Here is a 16,939-nt window from a genome sequence, read left to right as displayed (position 1 = left end):
ATTGTGTCAATCATGAGGTAAAAGTGAAGGATCAAGGATGTATTGGAAAAAATATTCAAAACTGTCCCATTGATTTGACAGCTGTTTGAATGGTTTGAATGCGCAACTTTATTGACAGCGGAAGGGGTTCTTGAGAGCGAAGGAACAACACACGTGTATTCCTCAATCTGAAGGTTAAATAAGCCGGTGGTCGGGTGTGTTTGTTGGCCGCTGAGAGTGGTCGTTTGGACGGTTCGATTTTGTAGAGAGTACGGTCTGGAGCGGACACAACGCAGACATGGACCCAGAGAAAGCACAGCAACTGGCGGCGGAACTAGAAGTGGAAATGATGGCTGATATGTACAATCGGTAAGAATGGCTAACTAGCAATGGAATGTTAGCTAGCTTGTTAACGTCCTTTTTCCACTGAAATGCTAGAATGTGCTAATTACAGTGTAACACGCTGCATTTGCATGTAGCTAGCCAGCAAATTTTGACTGTCGTATTTAGTTTTTTGGTGGTCAGGTAAAAGCAGCATGTTAGATGGATTATCAGGCTAGCTAGCTTCATAGCGTTAGCTAGCAGTCGTGCTACTGAACGTCAGACCAAATCAATCGATTTAGAATAGAGTACTCTTTTATAACGCACGCACTCGACTACATTGCTGGACATGCATAAGCAAAAACAAAGGGAAGACCATCCCTAGTTAGCTAGCTAAGTCATGTTATTGAGAGCTCATTCAAATGGAACTGATTTAGCTAGCTAGCTATGTTGCCAGCTAGGAGTGCACACATTGACTTTTCATAACATAATCAGAATGACCTGTTCTATGACCTTGCACATACATGGAGATTTTGATTCCTCGCCTCCTGTCTCCTCTCCTTTTTCTCAAATCATCAGAGGGAAGCGAGGAGAGCACTGGAGGAGATCTCATCCCAATGCTCTCCTGACATTCCTCTCTTTCCTTCTAAGGTTTTGACAAGGAAAACAGGAACACACTTGAGATACAACCCTCATCTTTATCGTAACCTACAATGTCTTAACGACCTTTCTCTCCATCTTCCTCCTCGCAGGATGACCAACGCGTGCCACAGGAAGTGCGTGCCCCCCCACTACAAGGAGGCGGAGCTGTCTAAAGGGGAGGCGGTTTGTCTGGACCGCTGTGTGGCCAAGTACCTGGATCTACACGAGAGGCTGGGCCGCAAGCTCACCGAGCTCTCCGTTCAGGACGAGGAGATGATGAGGAAGAACGCTATTGGACAATAATATATATTTTTTAGGGAGTGATGGGGGTGGGTTAGTGCTAGGGTTACCATGCTTTCTGTGCAGGGGGGGTGGAGTGGGAGAGCGATAGGGTGGGATGGAGCGATGGGGTGGGTTTAAAAAAAACATATGGCCCTTATGGAGGGGATGGAGTTGCTGTCCAGAGTGGGTGGGGTAGGGTGGGTTTAAAAGCAAGGTGCTTGTAAGGAAGGTTTGTTTGTGGTTACGTTGTGGAGCGGACATTGGGATGGATGAAGCCTGTTTTGTGTGAACACTGGTTGTACTTGTGGTTTGAGCCAAGATCATTTATTTTTTTTACCACAGCAAAGACACTAATATGCATAGTTAACTATTTTATGTTCAGCCAATCAGTGCTCTTTCGGCATCGTGTGTAGCTAGGTAAACTGGTTGCTGCTTGGCCCTTTTTAGTTATGTGGGCGTATCAAAGGTGATGATGAATTGAGAAATCCCCCAATAATGTTTATCAAAACGCTTTCAGTGTTCCATAGTGCAGTGTTCTTCAAGCCATTCCTTAGGGGGACCCTGGGAGGTGCTCCTTTTTTCTCTAGACCTGGACTAATGCCTGTCTCAACTGATGAAGGGCACCCCTGGGCTCATATTCAGTGTCTCAGAGTAGGAGTGCTGATCTAGGCTTTATGAATACGGGCCCTTGTCCCATAGGAATAGATGGAGACACTGCTGTAGTCAATACGAGGACCATGCCTATATGAGTGTTATTTCTTTACATTTTGATCAGTCTGTTTGTTCATTGGCTTTGCATTTTCTTCATGTTGAAACTGTACAAATGTTGTACAAAGTTTTCTTTTGTGACATTTTAGAAATCTTTTTTTGTTTGTCGTTTTAAATCGGAATAAATATTGTTATGGTATATATTTTAGTTTTTAGTTATGCAATCTACACTGTATTTTCTTCACAGTAATACAATAACACTGTACTTATTTTTATGTTCCAAATGGCACCCTTTTTCCTATGTAGTGCACTATTTTTGACCAGAACACTATGGTCCTTGGTCAGAAGTAGTGCACTATATAGGGAATAGGGTGCCATTTGGGATGTATAGGCCTTATTCAATGTTAAACATTGCAGGAAAATAAGGTGTTCAATCTCAAACATGTTTTACTTAGTAGACTTGTATGACTTTTCCCACAGTTTCTTGAAACCACCCTCCCATTGCAAATAAAATCAACTGTCAATTTCAAGGGTCATATTGACTTTACAACACACAAGCGCAGTCAATGCACTGCACGTTGCTTTTTCGGGATGGAACCTACATTTCGTAGGACGATGTATACCATGCGTATCCCGTACATACAACTGACACAACTTAAAACTAAATATACTCTGTCGCTTTTAAGACAATCTAATACAACGTGAAACTAAAAATGCTCTGTAGCTTTAAGACAAACGTTATGGATAGGGTTAAAAAGAGGAAGTGGCCACACAGCGGAGTTTCGTTTCCCTAATGAAAGTTTTAATTTGGGATCTGAGCTTTAACACTAGAAAGGAGAAGCGCAAGTACAGTAGTACGCGACGGGGTATCAAGAAAGAATACGCAGTTTTATTCGTGCACATGACAATACAATAGACCTGAAGTGCGACCGAACGACGCCGATCCTGACATAATAATGGTGAGTGTATTGCATCTTTCCATGTATTGAATCGCGCACTCGTATTTTATACGACATTGATTTAAATGTTTGTTTTCATAAATATTTATATATTCAAGATAGTTGTATTGTCCGCCATTGTAGATGGTCACTATTTAAAATGGTGTTCTTATTGGTCACACTGTTTTAGAAGTCAAAACGTTTTAATGCAATCTAATTATCAACGTATATGTATTCATTGATAATGGAATAATAGTTGTATTTCTTATTTCTTTGATCTTTGAATGATTGATCAAGAAGCAGCAAGCCACTGTGCTCAACTCAACCATATTCCCCCATGGCTAAAACGTCATTTGTAAACGTTTATTACACCGTACTTCACTAGTAGTCTATTTTCATTAAAGTGTCAAAATAAATTCAATCTTCATGTGCTTACTGCTGTTCTCTGTATCGTCCGACAGATGGCGGAGGCCGACACGGAAGAGAACGTGTACCGTGAGGCTGTGGCGGAGTCGCCTGTTGCGCCCCCTAATGGCGACATTAACATTGACGACCTGTTACCCGACGGTCCTCAGGGGAATATTCAAGGACAGGTGTTGTGTGAAAAAAAACATGAAAATACAATGTTTTTTCAACTTTGCTACCGATGTTTACAATGCAATATCCTGTGATTTTTAAGGAGCATTCCACACTTTTTTGGTTTGTTATGATAGTGTGCTCTCTTGTTTTATTAGTTATTCTCTGAAATTATGAAAAATGAAATTATAAAAAATGATAACTACAACACTAACAACCCTGTATTTCCCTCCCTTCACCTCTCTCTCTCTCCCCCTCCCTTCACCTCTCTCTCCCCCTCTCTTCACCTCTTTCTCTCTCTCTCTCCCTCCCTTCACCTCTCTCTCTTCACCCCTCTCTCTCCCCCTCTCTCTCTTTCTCTCTCTCCCCTCTCTTCACCTCTCTCTCCCCCCTCCCTTCACCTCTCTCTCTCTCTCTTTCTCTCTCTCTCTCTCTCTCTCTCTCTCTCTCTCTCTCTCTCTCTTACCTCTCTCTCCCCCTCCCTTCACCTTTCTCCCTCTCCCCTGTACCCCTCCCCCTCCCTTCACTTCTCTCTCCCTCTCCCTCTCTCCCTCCCTTCACCTCTCTCTCTCCCCTCACCTGTCCCCCCTCTCCCCCTCCCTTCACTTCTCTCTCCCCCTCCCTCTCCCCTGTACCCCCTCCCTTCACCTCTCTCTCCCCCTCCCTTCTCTTCTCTCTCTCCCCCTCCCTTCACTTCTCTCTCCCTCTCCCTCTCCCCTGTACCCCCCTCCCTTCTCTTCTCTCTCTCCCCCTCCCTTCACCTCCCTCTCCCTCCTCCCTCCCATGTCCCCCCTCTCTCCCTCCCTTCACCTCTCTATCTCTCCCTCCCCTGTCCCCCCTCTCCCCCTCCCTTCCCCTCTCTCTCCCCCTCCCCTGTCCTCCCTCTCCCTTTCCCTTCACCTCTCCCTCTCCCCCTCCCCTGTCCTCCCCTATCCCCCTCCCTTCACCTCTCTCTCCCCCTCCCCTGTCCCCCCTCCCCTGTCCTCCCCTATCCCCCTCCCTTCACCTCTCTCTCCCCCTCCCCTGTCCCCCCTCTCCCCTCCCCTGTCCTCCCTCTCCCCCTCCCTTCACCTCTCTCTCTTCACCCCTCTCTCTCCCCCTCTCTCTCTTTCTCTCTCTCCCCTCTCTTCACCTCTCTCTCCCCCTCCCTTCACCTCTCTCTCTTTCTCTCTCTCTCTCTCTCTCTCTCTCTCTCTCTCTCTCTCTCTCTCTCTTTACCTCTCTCTCCCCCTCCCTTCACCTTTCTCCCTCTCCCCTGTACCCCTCCCCCTCCCTTCACTTCTCTCTCCCTCTCCCTCTCTCCCTCCCTTCACCTCTCTCTCTCCCCTCACCTGTCCCCCCTCTCCCCCTCCCTTCACTTCTCTCTCTCTCCCTCCCCCTATCCTCTCTCTCCCCCTCCCTTCACCTCTCTCTCCCCCTCCCTTCTCTTCTCTCTCTCCCGCTCCCCTGCCCCTTCACTTCTCTCTCCCTCTCCCTCTCCCCTGTACCCCCCTCCCTTCTCTTCTCTCTCTCCCCCTCCCTTCACCTCCCTCTCCCTCCTCCCTCCCATGTCCCCCCTCTCTCCCTCCCTTCACCTCTCCCTCTCCCCCTCCCCTGTCCCCCCTCTCCCCCTCCCTTCACTTCTCTCTCCCCTCCCCTGTCCTCCCTCTCCCCTTCCCTTCACCTCTCCCTCTCCCCCTCCCCTGTCCTCCCCTATCCCCCTCCCTTCACCTCTCTCTCCCCCTCCCCTGTCCCCCTTCCCCTGTCCTCCCCTATCCCCCTCCCTTCACCTCTCTCTCCCCCTCCCCTGTCCCCCCTCTCCCCCTCCCTTCACTTCTCTCTCCCCTCCCCTGTCCTCCCTCTCCCCTTCCCTTCACCTCTCTCTCTCCCTCTCCCCTCCCCTGTCCTCCCCCTATCCCCCTCCCTTCACCTCTCTCTCTCCTCACCCCTTCCCCAGATGGAGGAGTTCCTGGGCCCCCAGCCGGAGTATGATGAGGAAGAGGAGGAGAAGAAGTATTACAGGAGGAAGAAGCTGGGCGTGGTGAAGAACGTCCTGGGGGCCAGCGTCGGGGGCATGATCATATACAGCGTCTACATGGGTAACACCTGTCTGTCTCTCTGTCTATCTGACTGACTGTCTGACTGACTGTCTTGCCTGTCTTGTCTGTCTAACTGACTGACTGTCTTGCCTGTCTGTGTGCCTCTGTCAGTTCTATTCATATATGCCTGTATTCCATTTTGTGCATGTTTTGTGTATGTAATGTATTCATTCATTTATATATATATATATGTGTGTGTGTGTGTGTGTGTGTGTGTGTGTCTGCAGGCCTGTTGCAGATGCAGCTGATCCTCCACTATGATGAGACGTACAGGGAGGTGAAGTACGGTAACCTGGGTCTGGAGGACATCGACAAGAAGATGCTGATGGGGATCAATGTTACACCCATCATTGCACTGTTATACACCCCCATACTCATCAGGTATACTATATATATATATACATACACCTATCATAGGCCTGTTATACACCCCCATACTCATCAGGTATACTATATATATATACATACACCTATCATAGACCTGTTATACACCCCCATACTCATCAGGTATACTATATATATATACATACACCTATCATAGGCCTGTTATACACCCCCATACTCATCAGGTATACTATATATATATACATACACCTATCATAGGCCTGTTATACACCCCCATAGTCATCAGGTATACTATATATATACATACACCTATCATAGGCCTGTTATACACCCCCATACTCATCAGGTATACTATATATATATATATATATATATATATATAGTATACCTGATGAGTATCACCTATCATAGGCCTGTTATACACTCCCATACTCATCAGGTATACTATATATATATATATACATACATACACCTATCATAGGCCTGTTATACACTCCCATACTCATCAGGTATACTATATATATATATACATACATACACCTATCATAGGCCTGTTATACACCCCCATACTCATCAGGTATACTATATATATATACATACACCTATCATAGGCCTGTTATACACCCCCATACTCATCAGGTATACTATATATATATACATACACCTATCATAGGCCTGTTATACACCCCCATACTCATCAGGTATACTATATATATATATACATACACCTATCATAGGCCTGTTATACACCCCCATACTCATCAGGTATACTATATATATATATATATATATATATATATACATACACCTATCATAGGCCTGTTATACACCCCCATAGTCATCAGGTATACTATATATATATACATACACCCATCATTGCACTGTTATACACCCCCATACTCATCAGGTATACTATATATATACATACACCTATCATAGGCCTGTTATACACCCCCATAGTCATCAGGTATACTATATATATATATACATACACCTATCATAGGCCTGTTATACACCCCCATAGTCATCAGGTATACTATATATATACATACACCTATCATAGGCCTGTTATACACCCCCATAGTCATCAGGTATACTATATATATACATACACCTATCATAGGCCTGTTATACACCCCCATACTCATCAGGTATACTATATATATATATATATATATATATATATATATATATACATACACCTATCATAGGCCTGTTATACACCCCCATACTCATCAGGTATACTATATATATATATATACACACACACACCTATCATAGGCCTGTTATACACCCCCATACTCATCAGGTATACTATATATATATATATATATATACACCTATCATAGGCCTGTTATACACCCCCATACTCATCAGGTATACTATATATATATACATACACCTATCATAGGCCTGTTATACACCCCCATACTCATCAGGTATACTATATATATATACATACACCTATCATAGGCCTGTTATACACTCCCATACTCATCAGGTATACTATATATATATATATACATACATACACCTATCATAGGCCTGTTATACACCCCCATACTCATCAGGTATACTATATATATATACATACATACACCTATCATAGGCCTGTTATACACCCCCATACTCATCAGGTATACTATATATATATATACATACACCTATCATAGGCCTGTTATACACCCCCATACTCATCAGGTATACTATATATATACATACACCAATCATAGGCCTGTTATACACTCCCATACTCATCAGGTATACTATATATATATATATATATATATATACACCTATCATAGGCCTGTTATACACCCCCATACTCATCAGGTATACTATATATATACATACACCAATCATAGGCCTGTTATACACTCCCATACTCATAAGGTATACTATATATATATACATACACCTATCATAGGCCTGTTATACACCCCCATACTCATCAGGTATACTATATATATATGCATACTAATCAGGTCTACACACATACTCCTACTTTCTTCTCGTTCTTTCTCTCCTCTCTCCTCGCTCTCGCTCTCTATCCTCTCGCTCTCTCTCGCTCCTCTCTCGCTCCTCTCTCTCCTCCCCTCTCTTCTCCTCTCCATCCTATCTCTCTCTCTTTCAGGTTTCTGGGCACCAAGTGGATGATGTTTCTGGCCAGTGGAATTTACGCTCTCTTCGTCTCAACCAATTACTGGGAGCGATACTACACCCTGGTACCATCGGCTGTGGCCATTGGTGCAGCCATTGTCCCGCTGTGGGCGTCATTAGGGAACTACATCACAAGGTTAGGAAGTGGAGAATTGAGACACACACGTCAACGTCACACAGACCAGAATACATTGATAGCTAGCTTGTACGGGTTGCACTGTTTGTTTTGTTATGCGGTTATATGTTGTGTTTTGCTGTGTAGTGTTAGTCACACTATTTTATTGTGTTTATCTTTCTGTCTCTCTCTCTCTCTCACTCACTCAGGATGGCCCAACAGTACTATGAGTATGTCAACTATAAGGATGATCACGTTCAGGAACAGAAGAAACTACCCAAGGGGGCGTGTCATCGCTATGTCATCGTCTTCCAATCCGTGTTCTTCATCATCTTCCATGTATGTTGCCATTGGTCGAGTCACTTGTCAGTCAGTGAGTGATATCGGTTAAGCATTGCCTTTTGTGTGTTCATGTGTGTGAGGATTCTGATGTCTGGCTGTGTTTCTCTTTGTGTCTCTCAGCTCAGCCTGGTGTTTGCAGAGTTCCCCCAGCGCATCTTCCTCCACCAGTACCTTAGTGACTACAACCACACACTGTACAATGTTAAACACTGTGGTAAACTCACCAGTTGTCTGTTATTAACTTCCATTTCCTTACCCTGACTCTCAGAGGAGAAGCATGATCTATGGTTTTAATAGCACTGTTTTCGTGCACCTGAATCTCTCTCATCCCCCCTCCCACTCCCCCTCCCCACTCCTCTCTCTCTCTCTCTCTCTCTCTCTCTCTGATCAATGGTTTTAATAGCACTGTTTTCGTGCACCTGAATCTCTCTCATCCCCCTCCCCCCTCCTCTCTCTCTCTGATCAATGGTTTAAAAAATATGCAGGTTTTTGTTTCATCACTTTCTTTATCCCTCTCTCTTTATTGGGTTCAGAGGACAGTGCTATGATTGGTGGTTTTAATAACTCCTCCCCCTCCCCTCCAGGTGCGGAGGGCAGTGGTATGATCGAGGGTTTCAACAGGACGGTCCTGAAGCGCCTCCCTCGCTCCCTGGCGCTGATCCAGGTGGAGAGTGTTCTCATGGGGGCCGCCTTCCTCTCCATGATCATCGTAAGACACACACACACAGGCAAAGACACGTCTGTACACACCTACCTAAAATGATCATCCTAAAAACCTAGCTTTATTACACCCAACAATCAATACAACACCCTCCGAGATTACCCAGAGTCCATTGCTTGCTGTCCCACAGTCCTTCACTGTGTTTTACCCATAGTTCCTGGCGGTGTGCGGGGCTGCGTACCGCCCTACAGAGGAGATCGATCTGAGGAGTATCGGCTGGGGGAACATCTTCCAGTTGCCCTTCAAACACCTCAGAGACTACAGACTGAGACTCCTCATCCCCTTCTTCATCTACAGTGGACTGGACACACTCTTCTCTGTCACCGGACTCACTCTGGTAGCCATTACAGGAAGTCCTTTAATAACTGTAGTAGCTGGAGTCTGAATGTTGTCCATGTAGCTTTCACAGACCTACTGCGTCACTTTACCTAGTGTAGACTTAGATTCTGTTGGAGGGAAGCTGTATTCATGATGCTCGATCTCTCCTCGCTCTCTCCTCTCTCTCTCTCTCTCTCTCTCTCTCTCGATCATGCTCTTTCTCTCTCTCTCCTCTCGCTCATGCTCTTCCTCTCTCTTTCTCTCTTTCTCTCTCTCTTGCTCACTCACTCACTCACTCACTCACAATCTCTCTCTCTGTCCTGTTCACCCCCCCATTCTCCTACTTTCCCTGTCTTTTTCTCTCCTCTAACCTACCCTCATGTCTCCCTCCCCTCCCAGTCGTATGGTGTGTGTACGGTGGGTCTGGAGTGGCTGTATCTCCTGGTGATGGTCTATGGTCTGTCCTGCTCCCTGTTCTCCTGCCTGTCCCTGTCCCTCCTCAGGCTGCCACGCTACGTCTCTCTGCTAGGGGGCGCTGTGATCCACGGTCCTCTGCTGGTGTTCCTGCTGTTCTGGTCCCCGGCGCCACGCTCACCTGATCAACTGCCTTACCTGCTGGTGGTGATCGCCCTCTGGGGAATGGGGTCTGCATTGAATAAGACTGGACTCAGCAGTGAGTTTTAGTACTATGATTAGACACACACACACACACATACACACACACACACACACACACACACACACACACACACACACACACACTGGACTCTTTTATTTCCTAGTTGGAAAAGTATTGTTCTTTTCCAGTTCAGACTTAATCATTTCCAACATTTGTCTCCTCTCTCTCTCCCATACCTTCCTCCCCTCTACCTATCTCCTTCTCCCCCTCTCCACCTCCCCTTTCTCTCTCTACCCCCCTGTCTACCGCCCTCCTCTCTCTCTCGCTCTCTTTCTATCTATCCCCATCTCCATGACCCCCCCCCCTATACCCCCATCTCCACTACCCCCCACGCTCCACTATCTCTCTCTCTCTCTCTCTCTCTCTCTCTCTCTCTCTCCGTGTCTGTCAGTTCTCCTGGGTATGTTGTATGAAGATAAAGAGAGACTGGACTTTGTCTACACCATCTACCACTGGTGGCAGGCTATCGCCATCTTCATAGTCTACCTGTGGACTGGACTCATCATGAGGGTGTGTGTGTGTGTCCGGTTGTGTCCCCATGTGTCCATGTGTGTGTCCGTGTGTGTGTCCGTGTGTGTCCCCGTGTGTGTGTCCATGTGTGTCCCCATGTGTCCGTGTGTGTCCCCGTGTGTGTACGTATGTCCGTGTGTGTCCCCGTGTGTGTGTGTCCCCGTGTGTGTGTGTCCCCGTGTGTGTGTCCCAGTGTGTGTGTCCATGTGTGTCCCCATGTGTCCGTGTGTGTGTCCGTGTGTGTCCCCATGTGTCCGTGTGTGTCCATGTCCCCGTGTGTGTCCATGTCCCCATGTGTCTGTGTGTGTGTCTGTGTGTGTCCCCGTGTGAGTACGTATGTCCGTGTGTGTGTCCGTGTGTGTTCCCGTGTGTGTCCCCGTGTGTGTCCGTGTGTCCGTGTGTGTCCATGTCCCCATGTGTCCGTGTGTGTGTCCGTGTGTGTTCCCGTGTGTGTCCCAGTGTGTGTGTCCATGTGTCCGTGTGTGTGTCCGTGTGTGTCCCCATGTGTCCGTGTGTGTCCCCGTGTGTGTACGTATGTCCGTGTGTGTTCCCGTGTGTGCCCCCGTGTGTGTGTGTCCCCGTGTGTGTCCCCGTGTGTGTGTCCCCGTGTGTGTGTCCCCGTGTGTGTGTCCCCGTGTGTGTGTCCCCGTGTGTGTGTCCCCGTGTGTGTGTCCCCGTGTGTGTGTCCCCGTGTGTGTGTGTCCCCGTGTGTGTGTCCCCGTGTGTGTGTCCCGTGTGTGTGTTCCCGTGTGTGTTCCTGTGTGTGTGTTCCCGTGTGTGTTCCCGTGTGTGTGTCCGTGTGTGTCCATGTGTATGTCCCCGTGTGTTTGTGTGTTAGAAAAAGTGTAAAAACGATTCATTTAAAGTGCTATTTCACTCCTCTCTTTCTCTCCTTCTTATTCCTGGTCCCTCCTCCTCAGGCCAAACTCTCCATTCTATTGGTCATCTTGCTGCTGTCATGCTTCTGCTATTGGACGATGGAGCGACGCCTGGCCAAGAACATGCTTTTCAGACTGCCTCGCATTCCCCGCCCCAAGCACAAGGTAACCTATCACAATCTGTTCACTTTTTGCTGTTTTTGCATTTTTTTCTTTAAAATACCATTTGGCTGGAGAGAAAAGAGCAAATATCACATATCACCTTCACTAGTAATGCGATAAAGACAAGCAAAACAGAACATCGAAATGAAAGTCTTTGTTTAAAGTTTGGCATTGGCAATAAAGACAATTAAAGAGCAATATCAAGTGTCTTCGATAATGACACAAAGTCATCAATTGACATGTTTGGTCTGTAATGTAATATAATGTTGACCATGTCACTTCCTCCTCAGGTCAAAGGTTATCGTTACCTGGAGGAGGAAAACTCAGACGAGTCGAACTCGGAGGAGAGTGATGAGGATGAGGATGAAGAGCAGCAGGAGGAGGTGATCAGGGAGGACTTCGGCGGAGACGCAGGGTCGCAGGGCTCTGATTCGACCAGGGAGAGGAGGGGAGGGGCTAGGGGTCGGCGCAGGAGGCGAGACGATGATTACGAGCAAGCAGGGGAAAGGGAGGAGAGAGAGAAGGAGGGATAGAGAGAGGGAGGGGGATAGAGAAAGAGGGAGGAGATTTAAAGAAGAAAGAGTGAAAAATAGTGAGAGAGAGCGAGTCCTCTAGGTATCCTCTAGGTATCCTCTAGCTGTCCTCTAGGTATCCTCTAGCTGTCCTCTAGCTGTCCTCTAGGTATCCTCTAGCTGTCCTCTAGCTGTCCTCTAGGTATCCTCTAGGTATCATCTAGCTGTCCTCTAGCTGTCCTCTAGGTATCCTGTAGCTATCCTCTACTCTAGGTGTTCTCTAGGTATCCTCTAGCTGTCCTCTAGCTGTCCTCTAGGTACCCTCTAGCTGTCCTCTAGGTACCCTCTAGCTGTCCTCTAGGTATCCTCTAGCTGTCCTCTAGGTATCCTCTAGCTGTCCTCTAGCTGTCCTCTAGGTATCCTCTAGGTGTTCTCTAGGTATCCTCTAGCTGTCCTCTAGGTATCCTGTAGCTGTCCTCTAGGTACCCTCTAGCTGTCCTCTAGGTATCCTCTAGCTGTCCTCTAGGTATCCTCTAGCTGTCCTCTAGGTATCCTCTAGCTATCCTCTAGGTATCCTCTAGGTATCCTCTACTCTAGCTGTCCTCTAGGTATCCTCTAGCTGTCCTCTAGGTATCCCCTACTCTAGGTATCCTCTAGGTATCCTCTACTCTAGGTGTTCTCTAGGTATCCTCTAGCTGACCTCTAGGTATCCTCTAGCTGTCCTCTAGGTATCCTCTAGCTGTTCTCTAGCTATCCTCTAGCTATCCTCTACTCTAGCTGTTCTCTAGCTATCCTCTAGCTATCCTCTACTCTAGGTATCCTCTAGGTATCCTCTAGCTATCCTCTACTCTAGCTGTTCTCTAGCTATCCTCTAGCTATCCTCTACTCTAGGTATCCTCTAGGTATCCTCTACTCTAGGTATCCTCTAGCTATCCTCTACTCTAGGTATCCTCTAGGTATCCTCTACTCTAGGTATCCTCTAGGTATCCTCTAGGTATCCTCTAGCTGTCCTCTAGGTATCCTCTAGCTGTCCTCTAGGTATCCTCTAGCTGTTCTCTAGCTATCCTCTAGCTATCCTCTACTCTAGGTATCCTCTAGGTATCCTCTAGGTATCCTCTAGCTGTCCTCTAGGTATCCTCTAGCTGTTCTCTAGCTATCCTCTAGCTATCCTCTACTCTAGGTATCCTCTAGGTATCCTCTAGCTATCCTCTACTCTAGGTATCCTCTAGGTATCCTCTAGGTATCCTCTAGCTGTTCTCTAGCTATCCTCTAGCTATCCTCTACTCTAGCTGTTCTCTAGCTATCCTCTAGCTATCCTCTACTCTAGGTATCCTCTAGGTATCCTCTAGGTATCCTCTACTCTAGGTATCCTCTAGGTATCCTCTAGGTATCCTCTAGCTGTTCTCTAGCTATCCTCTAGCTATCCTCTACTCTAGCTGTTCTCTAGCTATCCTCTAGCTATCCTCTACTCTAGCTGTTCTCTAGCTATCCTCTAACTATCCTCTACTCTAGCTGTTCTCTAGCTATCCTCTAGCTATCCTCTACTCTAGGTATCCTCTAGGTATCCTCTACTCTAGGTATCCTCTAGCTATCCTCTACTCTAGGTATCCTCTAGGTATCCTCTACTCTAGGTATCCTCTAGGTATCCTCTAGGTATCCTCTAGCTGTCCTCTAGGTATCCTCTAGCTGTCCTCTAGGTATCCTCTAGCTGTTCTCTAGCTATCCTCTAGCTATCCTCTACTCTAGCTGTTCTCTAGCTATCCTCTACTCTAGGTATCCTCTAGGTATCCTCTAGGTATCCTCTAGCTGTCCTCTAGGTATCCTCTAGCTGTTCTCTAGCTATCCTCTAGCTATCCTCTACTCTAGGTATCCTCTAGGTATCCTCTAGCTATCCTCTACTCTAGGTATCCTCTAGGTATCCTCTAGGTATCCTCTAGCTGTTCTCTAGCTATCCTCTAGCTATCCTCTACTCTAGCTGTTCTCTAGCTATCCTCTAGCTATCCTCTACTCTAGGTATCCTCTAGGTACTTTCCCCAGTCCAGCTCTCTTTCATCAGTGCAGATTAAGGAAAGGAGTTGAATCAGAAGAAGAGACAAAACGACTGTGTCTCAAATGTAACCCTTTTCACTTCATAGTGCCCTACTTTTGACCCCAAACTTTAACCTTGTCAAAAGTTGTGCACTATGAATAAGATCCCATTTGGAACGCAGACAATACTGTATGTCTAGGCTATTGACACGCACCTAGAGGGGGATTGACATATATAGATAATAAACCCAGTCATAATTGAAGAGGTTCATCCACAGGAGGATAAAACAGAGTGGTACAGGAGGATAAAACAGAGTGGACAGGAGGATAAAACAGAGCAGTACAGGAGGATAAAACAGAGCGGTACAGGAGGATAAAACAGAGCGCTACAGGAGGATAAAATAGAGCGGTACAGGAGGATAAAACAGAGCGCTACAGGAGGATAAAACAGAGCGGTACAGGAGGATAAAACAGAGCGGTACAGGAGGATAAAACAGAGCGGTACAGGAGGATAAAACAGAGCGGTACAGGAGGATAAAACAAGGGTACAGGAGGATAAAACAGAGCTGTACAGGAGGAAAGAGAATAACGGGGGATTTTACACAGAAAGAAAGAGGATGAAGAGAGGACAGGAATTCAGTTTAGAAGGTTTCTCATAACACAACTGAAAAGGGAAGAAGTTATTTACTGCACTTCAAATATGAACCAGTTTCCTTCCGATGCATGATCACATGGGGTGTGGCCCAAATGTCACACTATTCACTATATAGTGCACTCATTTTGAACAGGGCCCATTAGGGCTCTGGTCAAAAGTAGTGTACTATATAGGGAATGGGGTGCCATTTCGGACTCACCCGTACTGTATAGACACCTGAAACATATGTGAAGTTAAGTACGTCACAGGCACTTTTGACAGGGCACATACAGGGCTCTGATCAAAAGTAGTGCACTATAGAGGGAATAAGGTGCCATCTGGGACACAGCCTTTGTATTTCAACAGTATCACTGTATTGCATTGTTAGTCAGCTGTGTTGTCATGGTTCCTAGCTCAGCTGTTTTGAGTGGCCAACATTTTGTTGTTTTTTTTGTAAGGAATTTATTAAATCAATGATTTTGAAAAAATGTAATTATAGTCATGAATTATAATGAGAATATATTGATTGTAATTGTTTTTCTTATGACTGAAGTGAGTTTTGAAGTTGTTTTCTGAGTATAAAGCTGGTTTTGAGCCTCTTGATGTGGGTGTTCTGTTATCGAAGGCCAACTAATATCACCATGGAAAAACTTAGTTCATAAAAGTGAACACCTTATATGCTTAGTTAAATAAAACATTAAAAAAGTCACTCCTACACTGTAAGAAAGCCGTAAAGATATATAAAATTCACAAAAAAACATTAACTTTTTATAAGACTTGATCTTTATTTGGATCCCGATGAGCTGACGCCATGACAACAGCTAAATGTGTATACAAGCATACAGTCAACACACACACACACATACATTTAAAGGTACACTGAGTGTAAAATTTATTTTTAACTCAAATTTTGGTTTGAGAGGTGACTGTTTCATAGACACATATGGTATTATATGAATCGATTTTTTTCTCGTTAAACCACACAGTCGTTAGTAGGCTAGTAAGAAAAGCTGTAAGTCATGGCTGTGGGGAGGTATGCCCCTTTGTGTGTGCTCCAATCAGGTCATTCCTGGACTAGTTCTGTCCATTGAGTTCAGGCAGAGTTTCCCAGCCCTCTCCTTGGGCCTCTCCAGACGTTTCACATTTTTGTTTTAACCTTAAATTGGCACACCTGGTTCAATTAGTCAAAGGCTTGATGATTCGTTGACTAATTAAATCAGCGTGCCAGTTTAAGGTTGAAATGAAAATGTGAAATGTCTGTTGGAACCCAAGGAGAGGGTTGGGAAACCCTGATTTAAGGGACCTCTTTTGGCTCAAGAGCACCCCCCAGAGGCAAAAGTTATGTATAGTACAATAGATGTTGAGTACACAGTACAGATGTACTGTATAATACAAGTATATACGTAGTAGATGTATTGTAGATATGTGTATGAAGACATTTCGATGTCTCTAAATAGAAGACATATATATAGTACAGTATATAGTAGATACAGTATGTGTATGAAGACATAGTACAGTATATGTGTATGAAGACATATAGTACAGTATATAGTAGATATGTGTATAGAAGACTATAGTACAGTATATAGTAGATATGTGTATAGAAGACTATAGTACAGTATATGTGTATGAAGACATATAGTACAGTATATAGTAGATATGTGTATGAAGACATATGTATAGTACAGCTCTGTTTTTGTTGTGTTCCCAAACTCAATGTATCCCTTTTTCTACACACCAGTCAGTGAATCAGGTAAGTGCCCACTTTGTTTGTTTCACGGTGTTCTTTTCGTTTTGTTTTCCCTCAAATTCATCTAACGCTTTTTTTCTACATCGGCATGCCAAACTATTGTTGATGTAGCCATTTTAATAAAGGGGAAAAGGCTAACTGTCATAGTCATGGTATACGGTCTCACATACACACGGCTGAATGCTGTTTTAGCCAATCAGCATCCAGTATCCAAACTACCCAGTTTATAGTACGGTATATAGTGAATGTGTACAAACATAT

The 16,939-nt window shown here is 45.4% G+C and overlaps 2 protein-coding genes across 11 annotated transcripts; both read left to right on the top strand.

Moving 5' to 3' along the window:
- Positions 1 to 105: 105 nt before the first annotated feature.
- LOC115190037 (mitochondrial import inner membrane translocase subunit Tim10) lies at positions 106 to 2,462 on the top strand. The gene is made up of 2 exons (XM_029748537.1): positions 106 to 348; positions 1,053 to 2,462. Exons 1-2 carry the CDS (start codon positions 278 to 280, stop codon positions 1,243 to 1,245), a joined length of 264 nt encoding a protein of 87 aa, XP_029604397.1. The 5' UTR covers positions 106 to 277; the 3' UTR covers positions 1,246 to 2,462.
- Positions 2,463 to 2,669: 207 nt separating this feature from the next.
- On the top strand, positions 2,670 to 15,529 carry LOC115189985 (protein unc-93 homolog B1). Of its 10 annotated transcripts, none has more exons than XM_029748507.1 (14): positions 2,670 to 2,891; positions 3,332 to 3,463; positions 5,383 to 5,524; positions 5,752 to 5,905; positions 8,004 to 8,165; positions 8,354 to 8,483; positions 8,607 to 8,700; positions 9,071 to 9,195; positions 9,362 to 9,544; positions 9,925 to 10,198; positions 10,596 to 10,714; positions 11,635 to 11,757; positions 12,045 to 12,369; positions 13,250 to 13,350. In XM_029748507.1, exons 1-13 carry the CDS (start codon positions 2,889 to 2,891, stop codon positions 12,285 to 12,287), a joined length of 1,884 nt encoding a protein of 627 aa, XP_029604367.1. In that variant the 5' UTR covers positions 2,670 to 2,888; the 3' UTR covers positions 12,288 to 12,369; positions 13,250 to 13,350. The 10 variants fall into 10 exon arrangements, 2 of the variants coding, with proteins under 2 accessions (XP_029604367.1, XP_029604376.1); XM_029748516.1 differs by having other exon boundaries at positions 12,045 to 12,402; positions 13,261 to 13,350; XR_003877082.1 differs by lacking the exons at positions 2,670 to 2,891; positions 3,332 to 3,463; positions 5,383 to 5,524; ... (8 more) ...; positions 11,635 to 11,757; positions 12,045 to 12,369 and adding exons at positions 12,410 to 12,539; positions 12,738 to 12,994; positions 13,942 to 15,529 and having other exon boundaries at positions 13,261 to 13,615.
- Positions 15,530 to 16,939: the final 1,410 nt, after the last annotated feature.

The sequence above is a fragment of the Salmo trutta genome, chromosome 4 (assembly GCF_901001165.1).
Source record: "Salmo trutta chromosome 4, fSalTru1.1, whole genome shotgun sequence".
NCBI lineage: Eukaryota > Metazoa > Chordata > Actinopteri > Salmoniformes > Salmonidae > Salmo > Salmo trutta.
This window is presented reverse-complemented; position numbering and strand designations above follow the sequence as displayed.